Below are 22,077 nucleotides of genomic sequence, written 5' to 3'. Positions count from 1 at the left end.
CTGTAGAAAGACATGATCAGCTAGCCAGCAACGAGCATTCAGGTGGTAAGTGAGGGGCAGGTGGGGCGAGAGGGTATTTATTGTGGTTCTTGGTAAACAGTCCAGTAGCAGGCACTTCCTTACACTTGGGGGATCCTTAAGGGAATTGGCACATGTCACCTTGGAGAAGATCCGTTCATTCTTTTTATTCTCTATCAATTTGCTGCTTTTTTTCCCCAATAAACTTTTTATTTTGGAATAAGTTTAGATTTATAAAAAAGCTACAAAGATATGTGTTCCCAAATACCTCTCACCTAGCTAATCCCCATATTAACATCTTACATAGTGAAGGTACATTTGTCAAAACTAAGAAACCGCCACTGGCACATTACTGTTAACCAAACTCCAGACTTTACTTGGATCTCACCACTTTTTCCATTGATATCCTCTTTCTATTCCTGTATCCAGTCTGGGTTCTCATACTGGCTTCTCCATTTTGTGATTATTATTTTTTTTTTTGAGTTTCCTTTTTTTTTCCCCCTGTGACATTGACAGATTTAGGGAGTGCTGGTCAAGGATTTTATAGAATGTCTCTCAATTTGTACTTTTTTTTTTAATTTAAATTTTATTTTTTATTTTTTAAAATTTGCATCCAAATTAGTTAGCATATAGTGCAACAATGATTTCAGGAGTAGATTCCTTAATGCCCCTTCCCCATTTAGCCCATCCCCCCTCCCACAACCCCTCCAGTAACTCTCAGTTCTCCATATTTATGAGTCTCTTCTGTTTTGTCCCCCTCCCTGTTTTTATATTATTTTTGTTTCCCTTCCCTTATGTTCATCTGTTTTGTCTCTTAACGTCCTCACACGAGTGAAGTCATGTGGTATTTGTCTTTCTCTGACTAATTTCACTTAGCATAATACCCTCCAGTTCCATCCATGTAGTTGCAAACGGCAAGATTTCATTCTCTTTGATTGCCGAATAATACTCCATTGGATATATATGCCACATCTTATTCATTCATCCATCAATGGACATTTGGGCTCTTTCCATCCTTTGGCTATTGTTGATAGTGCTGCTATAAACATGGGGGTACATGTGTCCCTTCAAAATAGCACACCTGTATCCCTTGGATAAATACCTAGTAGTGCAATTGCTGGGTCGTAGGGTAGTTCAATTTTTAGTTTTTTGATCAATTTGTACTTTCTTGTGATGAGGTTGGGGTTATGGGCTTGGGGAAAGAATATCACAGAGGTGAAGTGCCCTCTTCACTTCGTGTCACGGGACCTATCACAAATGACATTACCTTCTTGGTCACTTGGTGAAAGTAGTGTTTGCCAGGTCTCCCCACCTGTACCGGTTTTCTTTTTCCATTTTTCTGTGGGTGTCCTTCATAGCTGCTACTACTGTTGTTGGTTACTTATTTGTCTGGTATGATTCTTCCTGTCTAGAGCATGAGCTCAATGAATACAAGCTGTGTCTGTCCTGGTAACCACTGGTGGCCAGTGCCTGGCTTGTAGGAAGTCCTCATACACGTCTGTTGTATATGTGAGTCCACACAGAGCACGCATCATCCATTCTCAAAGTCAGGATCACCATCCTCATTTTTCAGAGGAGGAAACGGAGGCCCTGGCAGATAAAGTGCTATGTCCAGAGTTACCCTGCTTGAGAGCACTGGAGCTGGGATTTGAGCCCCAAACAGCCTGACTCTAAAAAAAAGTTTCTTTACACTCCTCTGCAAGCAGCTTGTCACCTGCCCTCAGTCAGGTGGCCTTCGTCTGGGAAATAGCACTTGGCTTTACCAGGAGCTTCTCAAACTCGAGCTTGCTCAGTCACCTGGAGGGCTTCATAAGCACAGCGTCAGACTCACTCCTGGGTGTGTGACTCTGCAGGGTGGGGGATCCTGACATGTGCTGCTAGTGTGGGGGCCACTCTCCTACCTGGCCCTTGCAACAGCCTTTCAAGATGATGGTATCACCCCCATTTTTCCAGTGAGGAGCTAGCTTGCCCGTGACCACTCAGGAAATGTGGGAGCAGGGGTTTGATTGTTCCCTCCTACCTTTCCCCAGACCACGTCCACCCCATGGATCTTCACAGTCAAGGTGACCTCGTCGGCCAGTGGGTGGGAGTATCTGGAGGATCCTGCTAAAAGCATCTCAGGCCCAGAGTGGGCTGATGGCCATGGGGAGGGTGACTTTGTTGCATCTGGAGTGCAGGGTTAGCTTTCAGAGTCCCTCTGGCTGAGTCAGGGTTTTGGAGAAGTAGGCCCTGGCATATTGCTCAGCTCCACCTTAGCACAGGCCCTGCTGGGGGCCTGTTTAATGGAGGAACAGAGTCCTCTCTAGCTTCCTCTCAGGGCAGCTTGTCACCTGTGTGTCCAGCTGACCCCAGAGCCACTTCCAAGTTTCTTCCCATCAATGCAGATGAAAAAGCGGGACCTGGAGCCCTCAGATGCCACATATACGGCCCTGTTCAACGTCTGCGCTGAGTCCCCCTGGAAGGACTCTGCTCTGCAGAGTGCCCTGAAGCTCCGGCAGCAGCTCCAGGCCAGAAACCTCCAGCTCAACTTGAAAACATACCATGCACTGCTGAAGATGGCCGCCATGTGCGCAGACCTCAGGATGTGCCTCGATGTGTTCAAGGTGAGGGTGCCTCTTCCTTCCTCATCCCCCGCTTGGGGCCAGTCTCACGTGGCAGGTGTGAGGTTGTGGCTGCGTCCCTCGTGCAGGGGTCAGGGGTGGCTTCACAACTCAGAGGCCTCGTGGGACACATAAAGAGGCCCCTCCCCTGTGCAGGCAGGTTGTGTGTGCCGCTGTGTGCTGTGTCTCCCTGTGCGGGACTCGGTGGTGCCGCAGAGGAGGGCGGGGCTTCATAGCGCTGAGGGCAAGTCAGCGCCCAGCAGGGCAGGCCTCCTGCCTAGAGAGAGCAGTGGGAAGAAAAATCCTGGTTTCTGGGAGGGCGGAGTCTGGCAGGTCAGTGTGCCAGGTTTGAGGGGAGCAGGTGAGTGGGCTCATGGGAGTGCTGAGCAGGGGCCCGAATGCCTCAGGGCTTTGGCCTGCAGCCTCTTTTATTCCCCAGCTGCAGGGTTTTTATCTCCAGTTCCGGAGAAGGAGACAGTGAGGGAGGTTTAAGCAGGGAGGACCGAGAGCAGGGTGGTGGTTCTGCACTCTCAGGTTGTGAATGGAGATCAACATGAGTTAACAGCCAGACAAAGGCTCATGGGAAGCAGGGAAGGCTCTAGGTGCCTACAACCAAACCTCAGGAGAACTGGACACACCCTTGGCAGCGTTGTCTTCCCTCAGGGCCGGCCTGCTCTCTACTTTTAAGTTCTCACTCTTCCTATGACTGACCGATGCTTTTCCTCACTACTCCAGTGAGGTCCCACCTGCGCACTGCAGGAGCCAGGACCCGATGGAGTGTCTAAGTACCATGTGGTGCGGGACAGCCTTTGACCAGTCCCTGGGTTGGCTGCCTTGAGCCGGCCTGGCCTGTGGGAGAGGCAGGATCATGGGGTCTCAAGTCTGGAGACCTCCCTGAGTGACAAGTCCCTCTAAAGGGTGCTGTGTGAGAGGCTGGTGGCTGAAGCTTCCAGAAGAGGGCGGTGTGGCTGATAGGCCTCTGACCTGTCCAGAGATGGCATTGGTATTTTATGCAGGTCACTCTGGCTGATGGGGGAGAGGGCCCAGTTCAGAAAGAGCAGTGATTGTCCAGGAAGAGGGAGCATAAACTAGGAGCTCACTGAGATGGAAGAGTTGGTGACTGAGGGGGAGATGGGAGAGCGGCAGCAGACCGGAAGGGTGGGAACACCCATGCTCACAAGAGGGACAGAGGAAGACAGGCTTAAGGAGACTCTGAGGTGCTGAGTGGTGGAAGAAATTTCTTTTTTTTTTTTTAATTTTTTTTTTCAACGTTTTTTATTTATTTATGGGACAGACAGAGACAGAGCATGAACGGGGGAGGGGCAGAGAGAGAGGGAGACACAGAATCGGAAACAGGCTCCAGGCTCCGAGCCATCAGCCCAGAGCCTGACGCGGGGCTCGAACTCACGTCCGCGAGATCGTGACCTGGCTGAAGTCGGACGCTTAACCGACTGCGCCACCCAGGCGCCCCTGGTGGAAGAAATTTCAAGAAGTCTGGCCAACCCTGACAAGCCTGGGAGAGGCCAGCGCCATGAGCGCGTACCATGTGCAGGCCCCACACCTTTTGGTAGGGTTGTTCCAAAAGTCCTCTAAGGCACGTCCTACCTGTGACCCCACTCTACAGATGAGGAAGCTGAGGCCAGGGAGCTTAATGCCTTTCCCATGCTCACAGCTGGCCTATGGCGAAGCTGGGACCTAAAGCCAGTTCTGTGCAGTTCCAGTGCCTCAAGCACAGGGGCTAGAAGTGGCTGCGGGGATGGTCTTTGCCAAGGGGCTGCACAAAAGTGATCGCTTCGGCCAGGAAGAGCAGCCTGGAAGGAGAGGAGGAGGAGTGCAGGCAGCAGCTGGATGGCTGTGCTCAGGAGCTTGTTCTGAGCCACTCTAGAGCCAGATTCAGGTCCCACCTCTTCAGGATGCACAGCCTGGGGTGCGCCAGGAGTGTCTACCCTGAGTCAGCCCCGTCGGGCCCAGGACTGGGCTCTGCCACAGGTTCTCAGTGTGACCTCTGTTCCCTCCCCCAGGAAATTGTCCAGAAAGGGCATGCAGTCACCGAGAGGACCTTCAGCTTGCTGCTCATGGGCTGCATCCAGGACAAGAAGACGGGTTTTCGATATGCCCTGCAGGTCTGTCCCTCCCAGCTCTGCCTTCCTACCTCTCCCGCTGTGCACCTGTGTCAGGTGCAGATGATGATGTGTGCTTTTGAGCGGCTGTGACAGCCCTGTGCTGGGTGTTTTTATATTTGTGGTATTTTGGCCCCTGCAAAGCACATGGCTTCCCACCGTTTTACAGATGGCAGGGAGAGGAGGCCCTCAGACGCGGCATGGCTGACCCCCAAGTGAGGGCATAGCCAGTCCTCTCCCACTCTACCGAGTGGCCTTCTGTGCAGCTAGCTCAGATCGGCTATGCTCACGGTCTCTGAATGCCCATAGCACACTTACCCAGAGTGCTTGTTCAGCCCACCTCCCTCAGGCTCCCACTCAGCATCTCTGCAGGTGGGACCCAGGGGTCTACATTTAATCCTGAGAGATTCTCGTGGACATCGAAGTTGAGACACACTGCTCTGATTCCACCTCAGGTCCCCCAAGAGAACCCCCCCACTAATGAAGTGGGGTGGTGGTATTAGGAATGGTACCACAGCTGCTTTCGTAGCTTCTCACAGGTGGGGAGGACCCAGAGCTCACCTAGAGCCCTCCCACTTAAGGCGGGGCCCACAGACTGGCAGCTTAGCTTCACCTGGGAGTTTGCCAGAGAAGTAGGGTCTCAGCCCCACCTGGGCCTACTGCGCCTAGATCAGCATTTCAACAAGATCCCCAGGTGGCTGATCCACATGGAGTGTGAGCCCGTGTGTCCCCTGGGACAGCCCTGACCGAAAGCTTGCCTTCCTTCTGCAGACTCCCTGGAAGCAGTAGCTTTATAGTGAAAATCAGCCAAGATCTTGTTCCTCCCTTTCCTTGTTCTAGATCTGTTCTAGTTAGAGGTAGTTTGTAACGCTAATAGCTGGTTTGTGTTTTGCACCTATTAAACTGCTCAAGCTAGGCACCGATAGCCCCGTTTTACAGACGAAGAAACTGAGGCTCACAGAGGTTAAGAAACTTGCTTAAGGTCCCAGAGCTACAAAGCAGAGCTGGGATTTGAACCCACATCCGTCTGACTCTTAGAGCCCAAGCCCCCACTAAACCTCAGTTCTGTCAGCGTTTCCCATGGGGGTACCTGCTGAGATCCTTGCCCTTCTTAAATCCCTGTCTGATGGGCAGCAGATGTCTTGCAAGCTGCACCCACCTGGGCCTGACCAGCCCTTACCTTGTCTGCACACTTACCCTGACAAGGATAGGAAGTCGGATGTGAGCTCTCATCCCACTGAAGGTGGCCTTCTTTTGAGCCCACAAAGGCAGTGAGACCAGTGAGCCCTGTGTGGCATCTCATGGCATCTTAGAAATGGCGTGGTTTTGGTGTCAGACTGACCCAGACATGATCAGGGCAGTCCTCTGTGGAAAACACACTTGAGTGTGCAAGGCACTGTGCTGTGGGATAAAAATGATCTCAAGAGGAAACAGGGCTGCCAGCTTGTGAGGCACTCTTCCTGGTTGAGTCCCCTTCCACTGTGCCTGCTCTCCAGGAAGTGTGAGAAGGCTGCACGGGGCAGGGCACACAGTGAGCACCCAGGAAGTACAACTAAATCCAGTTCTTAAGTCATTCTAGACTCTTCCGGAACCTAGCCTCTCTGATCGTCCCTCCCCAGAGGAGTACAGAGAAGGCAGAGCAGAGACCCAGGGCAAAGTCTGTTCCTAGTACAGGGGCCTTGGGAGAGGACAGAGAGATGAAATTGCGAGAACAGTTTTGGGGTAAATTAGAGGGAGGACAGGGGTCCTCCAGAGAGTCCTCAGATTCTCAGGATTCTCAGTTGTCTAGAACCTGGCGTTGGATTAGATACTGCCCAGCTCCTTCCTGTGCCCTTTGCATTTACCGAATGGTTGTTGACTCCCTGTGCCGGCTCTGCCGAGGGCTTTTCTGAGAAGGAGCACAGGGCCAAGCTTGTCTCTCCCCGGTAGGTGTGGAGGCAGATGCTGAGTCTGGGGCTGCAGCCAAGCCAGCATGGCTACAACCTGCTCCTGGGGGCAGCTCGAGACTGCGGCCTGGGGGACCCGGAGGTGGCCTCGGCACTGCTCCTGAGGCCCAGGGAGGAGACAGTCTTGCTCCAGCCCCTGGCAGGTGGGTTTCGGGCAAGGAGGAGAGCCCAGGCCCGGGGGGGCGACGGTATGTCAGTCAGGCTGGACGTGGAGGCCCTGGAGAGGCAGCTGTTTCTGGAACCTTCTCAGGTGCTTGAGGGCCCTCTGGAGCCTCAGGAAGCCAGAGGCCCCAGCAAGGCCCAGCCCGAAGTGGAAACCAAGACAGAGTCTGACCACATGGTGGCCCTCACTTCTTTGGCCCCAGAGCCTTCTCCCCGGGGGCCGGAGACCAACCTCCTGACCTTGGGAGCAGTCTCCCCAGCTGTGGTCTCCTTTGGGACTGTGACCACCCCGGCTGACCGGCTAGCCTTGATGGGGGGCCTGGAGGGCTTCCTGGGCAAGATGGCAGAGCACGGGCTCCGACCCAACATCAAAACCCTCACACTGCTTGCTGAGGTGGTGGAGCCCGGGAGTCCCGCGGAGTCCTCACTGCTGACCGTCCTGGACATGCACCAGGTGGAGGCTGATGTGACGTTCTTCAACACGCTGATGAGGAAGAAGAGCAAGCTTGGAGATCTGGAGGGGGCGAAGGTGAGGGGCTCAGAGGCAGGCACCAGGTTCAAGGCTGCGGTCCCTCCTTTCCCTTCCCTCCTCTGACCTTCTGACTACAGGACCTGGCTCCCCTGCAGGGTGTGTCATCCGTTCCTGCAGTAGGTGGCCAGACTGTCTGGGGCCTCTGTTCTGGGCCTGGGCCTGAGCCTGGGCTTGGGCAAAGCTGACAGTCGAACGGTGAACCAGCCAGCCACTCTCCCCATCCCCGTTGAGGAGCTCCCAGGTGGGTGGAGGCAGACATCAAACATCCTCACACTGCTGAGGGGCACATGGGACACGTGGCCTAAGAGGCTGGTGGCTCCCAAGTGTGCCCACCCTTCAGCCACAACCCCTGACACACACACACTGATTTAGCCCTCTGTGTTAAATGCTGTTCTACAAGCTTCCCATCCTTTCCTCTCTTCACTGGCTGCACCACAAGGCTGTGCTGGTACAAGGCTTCCCCATTTCACAGATGGGGACACGGGAGTCCTTGTGGGATTTTGTCCATGTGTCTTTGTCACGTCTCTTTTGTCAGAGCACTGACCTGGGCTCTTGTGGGCTCTTGTGTCTTGTGAAGAGACACAGCCTCTGCCTTCAGGCCCTCAGTGCAGAGCACACCTTCTAGACAAGGTAAACATGACAGAACCCCTCCCTGAGCCAGGCAGGCTGCGAGGCCATCTTCTTTCACAGCCCCTGGCCCGGGCAGCCTCGGCCGTTACTTCCCACGCTGTTGTTGGCGCTGTCTCCCGCCTTAGACACTGAAGGCCGAAGGCCAGGGTGGATGACCGACAGTGGAACAGAGACAGGAATGTGAAGGGATTCATGTTCCCATTCACGTTCGGGGAGAAGGCAGGGTAGTCCTGCAGCATCTAGCGTGGCTGCAGAGGGGGCTGCGAGGCCCCCGAGCATTGCTGTGCCCCCGAAGCCTACAGCACCCAACCGGGGCTTCAACCAGGGAAGGCTCTGGCTGGGCCGGGTGGGTTACAGCTTACAGAAGTGCCATGTCTGTCCCCACAGGCTCTGCTGCCACTCCTGGCAAAGAGGGGGATCCTTCCCAACCTGCAGACGTTCTGCAACCTGGCCATTGGGTGCCACAGGCCGGGGGACGGCCTGCGACTACTCGCAGACATGAAGGTGAGTGGGTCCTGGCCAGGCCAGGTGCTGAGAATTCGGGGGGGGGGGGACTTGGGAAGAGAGGGCCTGGGCCCTCCTGAACCCCCAGGCCTCTGCACCCAGACAGCATAAACAGTGTGCATGGGGGTGGGGAGTAGGGATGCTCTAGCTTCAAGTGTATAATGGTCATTGGCCCAATGTGAGAGAAAGTGGACCCTGGTCAGTTGCTGCAGGAGCCGGCATTGAAAGCAGAGGGTGTGACAGTCTTCAAGGTGGCTGTGGTGGGAGAGATTGAGGGAGGTCGTGGGGAGAGACTAGGCCCGGTTCTGGAGGGACGGAAGGTATGACCGGAGCAGGGATCTATCAGAACTTTGGGGGCAGGGGTTGTGGTAAACCTACAGCCAAGAGCCGAAGAGGTGGTCTGCACGTGGTTTACTGCCCGAGTCCACTGATTTCTGAGCAAGTTCTTCAGGGCTGAGAGGGTAGGATCCTCAGCTGGGTGGGCTGGGCCTGCCATGTGGGGGCACATGCTTTCCTCCTGGAGCAGGAAGGACAGCCCATCGTTGCCACAGGGTTCTGCCCTTCTTGCCCTGGTTGCTGGTCTGCAGAGCAGGCCTGAACGGCAAGGTAAGCCCCCTAGCCTGACACGCACGGTAGGCTGCTTTGTCCCAGCAGTGGCCATCTCCTTGCTGATTGTATGTCTGTGATGTTCTAGAAATCCCAGATGACTCCCAACACCCACGTCTACAGCACCCTCATCAACGCCGCCCTCAAGAGGCTGGACTACACCTATCTCATTGACATCCTGAAGGACATGAGGCAGAACAGAGTCCCGGTGAATGAGGTGGTCATCCGCCAACTGGAGTTTGCAGCCCAGTACCCACCCAGCTTTGATCGGGTGTGTGCACCAAGTTCCAACTCACCTGTCTTCCCTTTAACCACCCCTGCCTTTCCCCTCACCCCTAGGGCCGGCCTTTCAGCGGTGGAATTCTGTTGCTTTAAACTGTCAGTGGCTTCCCTTAGGAGAAATTCCAAATTCTTCAAAACACAGCCCGTGAGTCTCTGTCCCTGTGGCTCATTTCATCTTAGGCTACTCTTCCCTGTATTCACGGTCAGTCCTACTGGCCTCTTTCCTGCCTTGGGGTTTTTGTATTCCCTCTGCCTTGATAGGCTCCCGTTTTTCCCACAACTGGCTCTTCATCCTGTGGGCCTCAGTTTGAATGACTCTTTCTCAGAGCTGCCCCACTACTGCTGCCCCTTCCCATCACGTACAGCACTGTTCCTTTTTGCCATGCTTCACAACCTGTCATTACACGTGCACGTGACTTTCACTTTTGCAAAACCATAAGCCCCTGGAGCTGGAGACTGCCTGGCTCTGCTGGCTCCCCGGGGCCTGCCCATTGCCCAGTGCTTAATACAGTCTGTTTGTCAAGTGAATGGGACAGCAGCAGCAGTGAAAGAATCTGCTTTGTACTGGCCACTTCTTTCCCTGTTGTTCTGAAGAGAGCAGGCTCGGGGGCAGGGTGGGGGTAGGGGGCTCAGATTTTAGGTCTAGGGAGCCAGACTCTGTGTTGAGTGGCTCCAGAGCAGCTGTGGCCTGGAGGAAGGAGCACAATCCCAGGGGGTAGGGACTTGGCAGGGACACAGCAAGGCATGGGGTCAGGGACAGCCGTGCCGGTGCAATGCTGGAATGCCATTTTGAAGGCCCAGTAAGAATTCATGAGATGGCAGTAGAGAGCGTGCCTGGCAGAGGGCACAGCAGGGAGTATTTGGACAGTTGGTTAAGTCTTCTCATTGGTTCTTCCAAGTTATGTATTTTGGATGCTAATCTTTTGTTGGCTCCATGTTGCAATATCTTCTAGTTCGTAGATCTCTTTACTCCGTGGTGTAGGGCCCTCGGGGGGTCTTCTCAGGTTCAGTCAAGTCACTGGACTACCACAGGCCCAAAGCTTATTGGATTCAAATCACATTTGTATTCCCTTATGACGGTGATGTATTTCCATTTGAGATGGTCAGGTTTTGTTTTATGTACTTTTAGGCTGTATGAGATACATACAAATTTAGAATGGTTGAATCTTTTAAATCAGACTGTTTGTCATCATGTGGTAACAGTCTTCAACTTGGACATTTTTGGGGTTTTTTTGTACATATTCCTCTGCCAGCTTTCCTTTGGGATCTGCCAGGTTCATGCTGTTTGCTCCTTTCCTGCCTGCCTCTCCAGAGACCACTACAGCAGTGCTGAGAATGGAGAGAGGCACTCAGGCTGTGGAGGCAGAGTTAGGGGATTCTAGCTTGGGGGGCTGGGGTGACGTCCCTGGTGTGGCACGGCAGCTCGTATTTCGAAGGAGTGTTAGCAGAGGAAGTCTGGTCTACCCCACAGCAGCTTTGTCTCTCTACATAAGCTGCTCAGGGACCGAACAACTCTTCTGCCCTCTCCCTTTAACCACCTAGGAGCAAGAACATCTTCCCTGAGGCCTGAGCCAGCTGCCATGGCTTGGGATTAGCTACAGGTAGCCTGCAATGACTAATGGCTCCTCTGAACCCCATGTGTTTCCATTTGTAGTACAAAGAGAAAAACACCTACTTGGAGAAGATTGATGGCTTCCGAGCTTATTACAAGCAGTGGCTGAAAGTGATGCCAGCAGAGGAAACCCCCCACCCGTGGCAGAAGTTCCGGACCAAGCCCAAGGGGAACCAAGACACCATCACTGAGGCTGACATGGACAGAGGCCTTGGAGGCAGGTGAAGGGAGGCCCCGGGGACTTCCGGCAGAGCTGGAACAGAATGCGTGGTGTTTACAGGGCTCCATGGGAGCCCCGGGATGCTTTCCATAGCTGACCCACAAATGTGTTCCAGTGGCCTCCAGCGCAAGGGAATGGTCGGGCCCAGAGGAAGCGCTACAGCATTCTGCAGGCATAGGTACGAGGATACACTGGGCCCAGGGCCTGACGAGTCCATGGCAGGTCCAAGAGCAGACCGGCTGACCTTGGCACGCCCTCTCAGGTCATCCTTGCCCCCATCACCGATGGGGAAAGTGAATTGGCTCGGAGTCACACACCACCTACAAGGTAGAGTCAGGATTGAGTCCCAAGGGTGACGGGTCCCTGGGGTCTGGTGCTCACCCACTGGGTTCTACAGATGGCTGGCTCTCTGAAAGAACAAATGCAGGGCCCAAAAGGTTTAAAAGTTTTATTTCTACAAATCACAGCTGATAAACACCAAAGCTTTAATATGTAGAGACCATGCTCCCACTCGGGCCTGGAGCACCGCTCTGCGAGAAGAGCTGCTCCCAGGAGAGGGCGTGATGCGACAGGCAGAAACCTGCGAAGTCCAAGGTTCAGGGTGAAGAGAGGTCAGGGCCCGAGGGCCTCAGCCAGAGCAGCCCCGACAGCCGCAGTGCGTGCACTCGATGATCCGGCCCTGCAACAGAGGACAGCTGAGACACCGCACTTCCACCACGTGTCACCCCTCCCCCCACACGCAGCAATCCTCCCACCAAGAAGGTGGTGGGACATGCACGGTCTACCGTGACACTCTTCAAAAAGCTCTTCATGATGGATGGAAACAGCTACTGTGGACCCTGAAGCTACACTTCTGTGCACTTAATATATGCAAATTCTATGTACACGCTTATCCCCCCACCACAAAAGGAAAAAAAAAAAAACCTGTGAGCAATTCTTGTTATTCTATGACGTGAGCATGACACACCCTTCAATACGCTGGAAGTTGGGTCTGTGTACTACTTGGGGCTCAGTGCCAGGGGCCTCTGGGCTGGGGAACTTTCTAGTGGGGGCACCGGGAAAGAGGATGTACACCTGAATCTGTATGGCAGCTGAAGAGTCCTATCCCCTGGACTAGGTGGGCCCCAATGTCTGGCTGGGGGCTTACCCAACAGAAGGCCCTAGAGCAGTGGTTTGTGTTGATTTTCCTTTTTCCTGTTTTGGAGGAGCAAGACCCTTACCTAAGCAAACAAGATCAGAAGGTGAAACCCAACTAAAGCTAAAGCAGGCTCTATCCTGGCCGCAGGGCTGGGGCAGCACCCCGGACCCAATGCCACCACAGAATCCTGGGGCTCTCAGAGGGGAGGCTTCTGCCACTTCACCACCTCTCCCTGCCCCTACCAGAAAATTCACACCCAGATTCTTCCCTTGGGGAGGCAGCCCTCTCCGATGCCCCCTGCCCTTTGGCCTTCCAGGTGATTCAGGGAGACAAAGCTACCTGCTGAGCTAAAGCCCCATGCCTGGAGTCAAAGCTCTGTAAACTGTAACTAGTGTGCAGCATAGAGGGACCCTGTGATGAGGCACCTGTGTGACAGGCGGCCAACTGGGAGGCGGGCAGTCCAGTCTGACCACCTGGCTCGGCCCACAACGAGCAGCCAAGGGTGCTGCACTCAAAGGCCACTAAGGGTAACATCACAGTAACTGTCTGCCTTCCTTCTCTAGCTCCAGTTCAGAGAGGCTGACGCTGTCAGCTCAGCTACTGCACACCCAGCATCATTCTGGAGCTCCCCAGAGAACAAGGTTCTGACAGAAGAAATACAGTGTAATTCTGAGGAAAAGGAGGCCTGGAAAATAGGGTACCTGAAGAGTGAGCCCCAGAGGGGAAGGACAGGAATGTCTGCTTACTGGCCTGTGCTTCCCTGACTCAGCCTTCCCACCCCCAGATCATACATGAGGAAGGACTTCAGTAACTTGCCCAAGGGTGGAGTTGAGACTGACCCCCCCGCCTCCCCCTCCAGACCTAACACGCCATTGCTGCCAAACTGCCGGGTGTGGGTTCCCCGAGAGAGCGATTCCCTCTCTCGGGAATGGCCAGCAGGCCATCCAGCAATAAGGACTACATTCCAGCCCAACAAAACAGTGTAAAATCCCCTGGCATCACCCAGGACACACTTCTGAACTGAAAAAGGAACCTCTAACTTGATCATCAGATGTTACAGGGGCGGAGACCTCACTTACCACTTCCAGCTTGCTTTTGGGGACCCGGCAAATGCAATTCGTCCCAAAATTGGTGTCCCGTGTCTGAATGCACCGCAGGCAGCATAAATTCTCATACCCCTGCTTTTTCCATTTTGCGATCAGGTTTTTGTCTGCGTAGCCTTCTTTAATACAGTATTCGTATAATTCTGTCCAAAAAATGGGGAAAGGGCATCAGACCACGGTATAACGCAGCTACCCCAACCCATCACCACTCTTCCTTAAAAAGACTATTTCGCCAACAGTGGCCCCTCCCCGCCTTTTTTAGTGATAAGACAAATGACATTTGCTAAGGCTGTAAGAATAAGAACCATTAAATAAATGTGAAAGCCACTCAAGTTGTCCAGGCCAAGAGAATTTAGCTAATTACCTCTGCTTATGGCTTTCCGCTTATAAAAGAGGTCAAAAATATAGCGGGTTTTCTGGTGGTGGATCCTGAAGATGGGCCACAGAGATTCCACTTTCCTCTTTCCCTCATGAGGTTCTGTTTCAGCTGGGGAGAAAAAGGGGTGTGTTTGTTTTGTTGTGGCAGGCAGCGTTCAATCACGGGTCACAATGTTTTGTTTTGTTTTTTAAATAACTAGGGATAAAGAATAAATCGTACTTCATATCCTCTAGGTTTGCTGTCATCAAAGTGACCGTAACAGGTGTTGATGTGGAAAAATTGGATCATATGCTGTTGGTAGAAATGTAACATGGTGCAGCCTAGCCTCTCTGGAAAAGTCTGGCACTTCCTCCAGGAGTTAAACAGTTACCAAGTGCCCTAGCAGTTCTCTTGCTAGGTATATTCCCAAAAGAACTGAAAACACATGCACACAAAACTCCTCTATGAATGTTTAGGCGGCATTATTCACAATAGCCAAAAGTAGAAACAACCCAGCCTCAACCAACTGATGAATGGATACACCAAACACAACCCACCCACAGGACAGAATATCATTCAGCCGTAAAAAGAAATCAAGTATGGACTTACTACAACACGGATGAACCCCGAAAACATGAAGCCAAGTGAAAAAAACATCATCCCCAAAGCCCACCTACTGGATGACTATCTGCAGAGACACAAAGTAGGTTAGTGGTTGCCTCAGACTGGGGGGTGGGGGAGGCACTACTAAAGGGTGCAGGGTTTCTTTTGGAGGGGTAATGGTTGCTTGACTCTGAATATACTGAACACCCTTAACACTTCAAAAGGGCAAGTTTTACAGAATATGACTTCTGTCTCAATAGAGCTGTTATTTTAAAAAAGATAAAAAATGAGCCACATGATTTAAACATGATTGAAGTGGCAATTCTGTCTCTTAGCAGCTCCAAGTTGATCTTTATCACCTTGACTTCAGTTTTTAGAGAATGGAGAAAGGGGAGGAGTGGTCAAGAAAAATGTGCCTCCATTTCTCCAACTTTGGGGACATTCTATGACTTAGGATGTAGAACTCAGCTCCACGAACAGGATTCTGTGATCCAAGCAAAAGGCAGGTGTTGAGGCCTGAGCAGTGCGCACTGTGTGCCTGCTGCAGCTGAGGCCCTGATCGAGTGCTGAAGACAAGGCAGTGGGGCAGACAGAGCAGGTCTGGAGCCCCGTTCCGAGGAGGGAAGCAGATCAGCACCTGGTGGTAAGTGGTAGAGGCCAGAGAGAACACAGAGGGGATGGCAAGTTGGGGAGAGGGGGGACTGCCACTTTATACATGTGATCAAAGAAGGCACAAGAGGGACATCTCATCACAGACCTTAAGAAACAAGGGGTGGGCTGGGGACTGGGCAAAATTGGTGAAGGGGATCACAGGTACAAGCTTCCAGTTAGAAGACAGGTCCTGGAGATGTAAGGCATAGCATGGGAACTATAATTTATAATACTGTATGGTATGTTTGTAAGGCCTGGATGTCACATTGTGTTAATCATTTCATATACACATATCAAATCATGTGCATGTGCATGATTTAAAATCATGTGCATGATACAAAACATGCATGTTTTATATCAATTAGATCCCAATTTAAAAGGGGGAAGGGAGTGGGGCATTGGGTGGCTCAGTCGGTTAAGCAGCCAACTCTTGATTTCAGCTCAGGTTTTGATCTCATGGTTCATGGGTTCAAGCCCCATGTCAGGCTCTGTGGTCATAGTGTGGAGCCTGCTTTGGATCCTCTGTCTCCCTCTCTGCTCCTCCCCCACTCATGCTCACTCACTCTCTCTCACAAACATCAAAAAATAGTTTTAAATAAAAAAGGGGAGGGGCAAACATGCTTATAAGGCAAACAGCAATGCAAAGGCCCTGAGGCAGGACTACTTAGGGATCCAGGAACAGCAGCTGTGGGCAGGGGATAAGGGAGAGAGACAGGGGATGGAACTAAGGAGGGGGCTGCAGTGAGACAGTGTTTGACCTGGAAGGCCACACAAGGACTTTGTTTATTTTTGAGAGACTGAGACAGAGTGCAAGTGGGGGAGGAGCAGAGAGAGAGAGAGAGAAATAGAGAGGGAAGGAGACACAGAATCCAAAGCAGGCTCCAGGCTCTGAGCTGTCAGCACAGAGCCCGATGTGGGTCTGGAACCCACGAACTGCAAGATCATGACCTGAGCTAAAATCGGATGTTTAACCGACTGAACCACCCAGGTGCCTCAGGACTTTGGTTTTGCTCTGATGGGGAAGTGAACCACTGGAGGGTCCTGAGCAGACTGTGATCTGACTTAACAATTTGAAGCCCTCACCCTGGCTGCTCTGTAGAAACGACTGTAGGGAGAGAAGCAGGAAGCTACCGAAGTAATCCAGGTGAGAGTAGCTTGGACCATGTGGTGGAATTTAAAAGCAATCAAAATTTAGACTTGTGGATTTTCTAACATTGCACTATGGATAATTTAAAATGTACACAAAACAGCATATTGGACCCCCAAGACCTATCACACAGCTTCAAACATTTCTAGTATTCAGCTATTTTTATTTTATCTGGTTCTCCCCACTTCTGGGGGTGGGAGACTGAAGTATTTTAAAGTGATCTCAAACCATCAAGTGTCACATTCATAAATATCTATGTATCTCTAACATGTTAAAGACTTTTATTTTTTATTTTTTTTTAGTTTTTAACGTTTTATTTATTTTTGAGACAGGGAGAGACAGAGCATGAACAGGGGAGGGTCAGAGCGAGAGAGACACAGAATCTGAAACAGGTTCCAGGCTCTGAGCTGTCAGCACAGAGCCCAACATGGGGCTCGAACTCACAGACTGCGAGATCATGACCTGAGCCGAAGTCGGCTGCTTAACCCACTGAGCCACCCAGGCGCCCCTCTAACATGTTAAAGACTTTTAAAAAAGGATCCACAATGCTAATATCCCACACAACAAAACCAACCATTCCTCCTTATTAGCATCCGTACTCAGTTCAGTTTTCACTCATTGCCTCAAAAACACCTGCTGACAACGCATGTGTTTGAATTAAGGTCCAAACAACATCCAGACGTTGTACTTTGTTGATCTGTCTCACAACATTCCCTCCATCCTGTCACCCTTCTTAGGAATCTGGATGTCTTAGATGCTTGGATAGGAAGAAAGAATGAGAAGAGTCCAGGATGGGTCCGTGGTTGTGGCCTCAGAACGGAAGCAGCTCTGGGGTGGATGAATGGTTCAGTTCTGGACATGGTTAAGTTTGAGATATCCAAATGGGGCCACTCCATAGGCAGCTGGTATATAGAGTCTAGTTTTGAGTCACGGCTGGAGAAGATGTGGTCACCTGGGCAGAGTGTGGAAAGCCATGCATCCGGATAAGCCACTGAGGGAAGGGCACACTGCTGCCTAGGCTGCAGCTGGAAGCAGAGCCTCCCTCCCCGAGCTTTGGTCATTTTTCAGTCTTTTAATCATAGCAGCACTTCCATTTTTAAAGTCCCGTTTGGACCCATTTTCCCAAAACCACGTGCACATTCTTGGATGTTGTTTTGTACAGGTCCACACACAAAGTGGAACGCCGTTTCTGGTGGCCGGTGCAGAGTCCTGCCCCTAGGAGGATAGGGCAGGAAGAAAGGCCGGGGGTAGGGGCATCGTGGTGCAAACTAGATGTAGCTTTTTGCCACTTTGCTGATGCCCAAAACTTCAAAAGCAACTGCCCGTTAACTTCAAAACCTTGGCAACGATTCTTTTAAAATGTTATTGTTTAAAAATCTAGCTAAGGGTTCATTATGCAAGTGTTTATGCTTATTTTCAACTAGTTTAAAGTCCTTATAAAAGCAGTTATTTACAAGTCCTGGTTATAGTCCACAGAAATAGTGCCTTTATTTCTGAGTTACCCACCAAACTCCCCTGCCACAGTTTCCCCCATCTCTGCCCCTCAGTTGCTATAATCAGGCTCTTTGGGGACCTCCAGGGCCACAGCAGCTGTACAAAAACTTGAGTATGACCTAACAGACACATAAAGAGCCAGGCAGGGTCAAGAGTCAAGCTAGCAAACACTGGGGACAAACTATAAGAGAAAGCGGGAACTCTCCATCTGCTTCAGTAAGTGTGAGTTGTCCTGTAAGTGGCCCTCAGATCAGGACAGGCCTGGTAATGCCACTGGCTTTGGGCTCCTCTGTGCCAAAAGCCACACAAGGGTCCCCCATGTCTAGGAGTGTGGCTACAGATACCACAGGCAAAAGTTGTGCTAGAGGCTACAAACGAGGAACCAGCAGCCCCGGCCAGCCTGAAGGCAGGCTTTGTTTGGCTCCTTTCACAAATACCTGCGGTTTTTTGTTGCTGTTGTTGCTAAAGTGTGAGCAGGGGAGAGAGAATCTTAAGCAGGCTCCATATAGCATGGAACCCAAGGTGGGGCTCAATCCCATGACCCTGGGAGCATGACCTGAGCCAAAATCAAGAGTCGGAATCTTGTTTTTTTAAGTTTGAATTTTAAATTAGAAGAGTTCACATGGGGGCACCTGGGTGGCTCAGCTGGTCAGGCATCTGACTCTTGGTCTCGGCTCAGGTCATGATCTCACGATTTAGGAGATCGAGCCCTGCATCAGGCTCTGTGCTCTCACACAGAGCCTGCTTGGGATTCCCTCTCTGCCCCTCCCCCGCTCATTCTCGCTCTCTCAAAATAAACCTGGAGAAAAAAAAAAACCAGTTGACATAAAACAGCTGGATTTCTGGCTTCTCTTGGGGACCCCCCCCCCCAGAAAATTTGGCAAAACTTAGCCTGGATCCCAAGGTAAAATGGGCTTCGGGTGAATAGCATCTCCTGCCCCTGTCCAGTCTGCCACATCCTCAGAGTTTCCTATTGTTCCCAACACTAAAGCCAAGTCTGGTGCCACCTGCCATCCACTGTTTTCTTCATAATGGAAGGAAGGACAACATGAAACAGGTCTTACACCTGTGAGTTTATCAAAAAATGGGAAAGCGAAGAAATGCTGATGGCCTATATGATTAAACAAAAATGGAAGAGAATATTTCTTTTGGAGACAATTTTCAAGGACTCACAAAATCTTTTCTATTATAGCGCTCTCCAGGTTCCTTTATTTTGAATAGAGATCGGTTTGGGGAAGAAATCTCTCAGCCAAAAATGACCTTGATTACTGGAAGTTCTAGGTATTTAACAGAAGTTATCTGATACAATCAGTTTTGGGGAAAAAAGGCAACGTGACTTAACAATGATTTAATAATTATTGCTGGAGGTATGACCTCATAACAAGGGTTAGTTACCAAAAAGCTTTAAAGAAAGGACCACTTTAAAAAGCAATTTAGGGGGCGCCTGGGTGGCGCAGTCGGTTAAGTGTCCGACTTCAGCCAGGTCACGATCTCGCGGTCCGTGAGTTCGAGCCCTGCGTTGGGCTCTGGGCTGATGGCTCAGAGCCTGGAGCCTGTTTCCGATTCTGTGTCTCCCTCTCTCTCTGCCCCTCGCCCATTCATGCTCTGTCTCTCTCTGTCCCAAAAATGAATAAACGTTGAAAAAAAATATTAATAAAAAAAAAAAGCAATTTAGTAAGTAGTTACACTGTGATCATATAAGATATAAGGCTCATGGTTTCGGATAAATTTTCTAAAATCATACTACATGATTCACAAAGTTCAGGATCATCGACATTTTTTGGGAACGTACATTGTAAAAAACTGGTGTATAATGCAGAAACAAAGTGATGATGAAACCAGTGTCAAAGACCCAATATTTTTATTAAGAAAAATAATAAAACTGTTTCAGAAAATGTGAAAATGAAAAAGGACAGGATTTTCCAAGTAAACATATTTTGTAAAATTCTAAATATGTACCTAACCAAAATAGTAACTAATTATAGGTCTGCTATTCGATCTTTATTCTCTAAAGCTTTCATATCTAGTTGGCCCCAAAATGGCTTTGAGGACCTTTTCATTGGTGCCATCCTATTTTCCAGGACATAGAACATTCCTGAGTTAATAAGCAAACAAAACACGTCAGTGTCAGGAGGCCATAGTGGCGCTGCCTGTCTCTTCCCACTGATACTTGCATTTATGCCTGGCCCCTGGGGGGTCATCTAAGCCTGTGACCCTTAGACACACCTCACCCAGTCGTGAACTCCCCCACTCACCTTCTCTCATCTTTTGATCTAATTCATCCAGTGTCGGCTCGATCAACTCCCAACCATCTGGGGGAGCTTTCCGGCTTCTTTTGACTTTAGGCATGTTTCCCACAAGATAATTTGCAAAGATCTGGGGGAGGAAAATTAAATGGATTGGTTTCTGAACCTGAGATACCCAAAGGCCTTCACTAGCCACCATTTTGGTGCACATTCACTTCCCTTACTCTGTTTCTTCATCTGTAAAATGGGGATAATATAATCTACCTATAGGACCATTGTGAAGATTTAACTGTAGTTATATGCAACATGCCTACATTAAATGTGTTTAATAGACTTTTTGGTGTTATCATTAACATCACCTATGAGCCTGGCCCTGTACTGGATATTGGGAACACAGAACAAAGAGTAAGACACAATTTCTATAGTTGAGAAGGTGACATTCTAGCAAGGAGATAGAAAGTGACAAGGCAATTACAACATAGTGTGGGAAGGACTATGGTTGGGAGAGACAAGGGAATGAGCGTTTAAAAGGGAAAAAGATGCTGTCAAGTCAAAGTACCTCAGGGTCTGCTTCCCAAGAGTGTAACAGAAAGATCTCTGATCTCTTCAGTTACAAACTCAAGTTCTTGTCCAGCTCTACCAATTACTGTAACTTTGGGGGAGGTCACATTCCCTTTCTGGTTTTCAGTCTTATCTGTAAAATGAGAGCAGTGAATTAGCTTGATTGCCAAGGAGTTTTTGTTCATTTGTTTGTTTTTTAAGAGAGAGAGCACACAAACAGGGCAGAGAGGGAGAAAGAATCTTAAGTAGGAGCGCAGCACGGAGCCCAACACAGGCTCCATCCCATGACCCTGGGATCATGGCCTGAGCCATATACTCTACCAGCTGAGCCATCCAGGCACCCCCAAAGAATCTTCAAATCCAACAAAGTATTACATAAAGGCAAGTTATATAAAGTCCACACAATTAGCCAGTCCAAATCTAAACAACCACATTTTTCAAGCCACAAGGCATTTCCAGGTGGCAAAGCAAATTCAAGTTAATTACCTCCTACTGTGCAGCATAGCAAACTCCTATCCCCCAAACTCATCGGTCCCTCCCTTCTGTGGGGTGCCTGACAGTTTACAATGTCCACTCCCCCCAGCCTCCTTTCCTTAATCCTCCACTAACAACCTTACGGATGAGAAATGAAACTTCTGCAGGTAAAGTCAGAGTCACACAGATGAAAACTGGCAAAGTATGACTCGGATGGCGGGGGGGGGGGGGGCCTCCTGACTCCCAAATCAGTGGTCTTTGGACGTATCTTCCCTGCTCTGAAGCTAGAGATGGTCAGAATCTGGACCCTGCCCAAGCGCGCCCGGCTGGAAGAACAAAGATACGGGACACCAATTTGCTATGACCCAGGGAAATTCGAGAGCCCTGGCTCATCTGGAGGTCAGAGGACAAGCCACAATAGAAAACTGGTAGGAAGCAACTAGATCAAGGGGTGTCGGGTGGTGTAAGAGGTGGTAGCGCTCGTAAGAAGAGCGTGGAAAGGCATTCGGAGCTAGGGAGGAAAAACATTACAGTCGCGACTGTACAAAAGGCTCACTGAGAGGACATCTGGGCCGAGCTTACAAGAACAAACAGCATTTAGACATAAAACATTTTCGGGAGAGAAAACAGTGGGAGGAGTGGGAACCTAGAAGCAAGAGAACCCCTAAACCCATTCCCTGGGCAGAACGAACCAGGCGCCGACTCTTCTCGGGAACTCACTCTGACCTCCCGCTCCAGAAGCCCGCACCCGTCCCAAGCCAACCGCTCCCACCGCCTCTGGGCCAGTGCAGACCTCCGATTCCTGGACTTAGCGGTCACCAAGGTACTAGAGAACACAGGAAAAGCACTCACCTGAACCACCGTCGCCGTCAGCCGCCTCTTTATCGACGGCTTCCGCTTCCCAGGCAATCTCTCCAGGATGAGGTCCTCGCGGATCCCCTCCCTTTCTCGCGCTGAGATTGCGTCATTTTAGGTGTCTGCAGCTCCGCCTGTATAAATTCCAGCCCGCTGTTGCCTTTTGCCGTCACTTCCCGGGGGGAGACCGGCAGGCTCACGCGTCTCCCCGGGGG

At 50.8% G+C, this 22,077-nt stretch overlaps 2 protein-coding genes across 5 annotated transcripts in view; one reads left to right on the top strand and one right to left on the bottom strand.

Moving 5' to 3' along the window:
• PTCD1 (pentatricopeptide repeat domain 1) overlaps nt 1-12,208 on the top strand; it is an 18,677-nt gene extending 6,469 nt beyond the window's left edge. For all 4 annotated transcript variants that reach the window (XM_040455905.1, XM_040455904.1, XM_040455906.1 and 1 more), the window contains 6 exons: nt 2,403-2,621; nt 4,640-4,741; nt 6,668-7,375; nt 8,396-8,512; nt 9,207-9,389; nt 11,055-12,208. In XM_040455905.1, coding sequence (XP_040311839.1) covers nt 2,403-2,621; nt 4,640-4,741; nt 6,668-7,375; nt 8,396-8,512; nt 9,207-9,389; nt 11,055-11,237 — 1,512 coding nt within the window. In that variant the 3' untranslated portion in view covers nt 11,238-12,208. The remainder of the gene's footprint in view (nt 1-2,402; nt 2,622-4,639; nt 4,742-6,667; nt 7,376-8,395; nt 8,513-9,206; nt 9,390-11,054) is intronic.
• BUD31 (BUD31 spliceosome associated protein) lies at nt 11,666-22,077 on the bottom strand. The gene is made up of 6 exons (XM_040455915.1): nt 21,860-22,077; nt 20,532-20,666; nt 19,982-20,102; nt 13,838-13,960; nt 13,450-13,616; nt 11,666-11,911 (listed from the first exon to the last, which is right to left on the bottom strand). Exons 3-6 carry the CDS (start codon nt 20,073-20,075, stop codon nt 11,861-11,863), a joined length of 435 nt encoding a protein of 144 aa, XP_040311849.1. The 5' UTR covers nt 20,076-20,102; nt 20,532-20,666; nt 21,860-22,077; the 3' UTR covers nt 11,666-11,860.

Source organism: Herpailurus yagouaroundi, unplaced genomic scaffold (genome assembly GCF_014898765.1).
Source record: "Herpailurus yagouaroundi ecotype Mexico unplaced genomic scaffold, PumYag 216, whole genome shotgun sequence".
Classification (NCBI taxonomy): Eukaryota; Metazoa; Chordata; class Mammalia; order Carnivora; family Felidae; genus Herpailurus; species Herpailurus yagouaroundi.
This window is presented reverse-complemented; position numbering and strand designations above follow the sequence as displayed.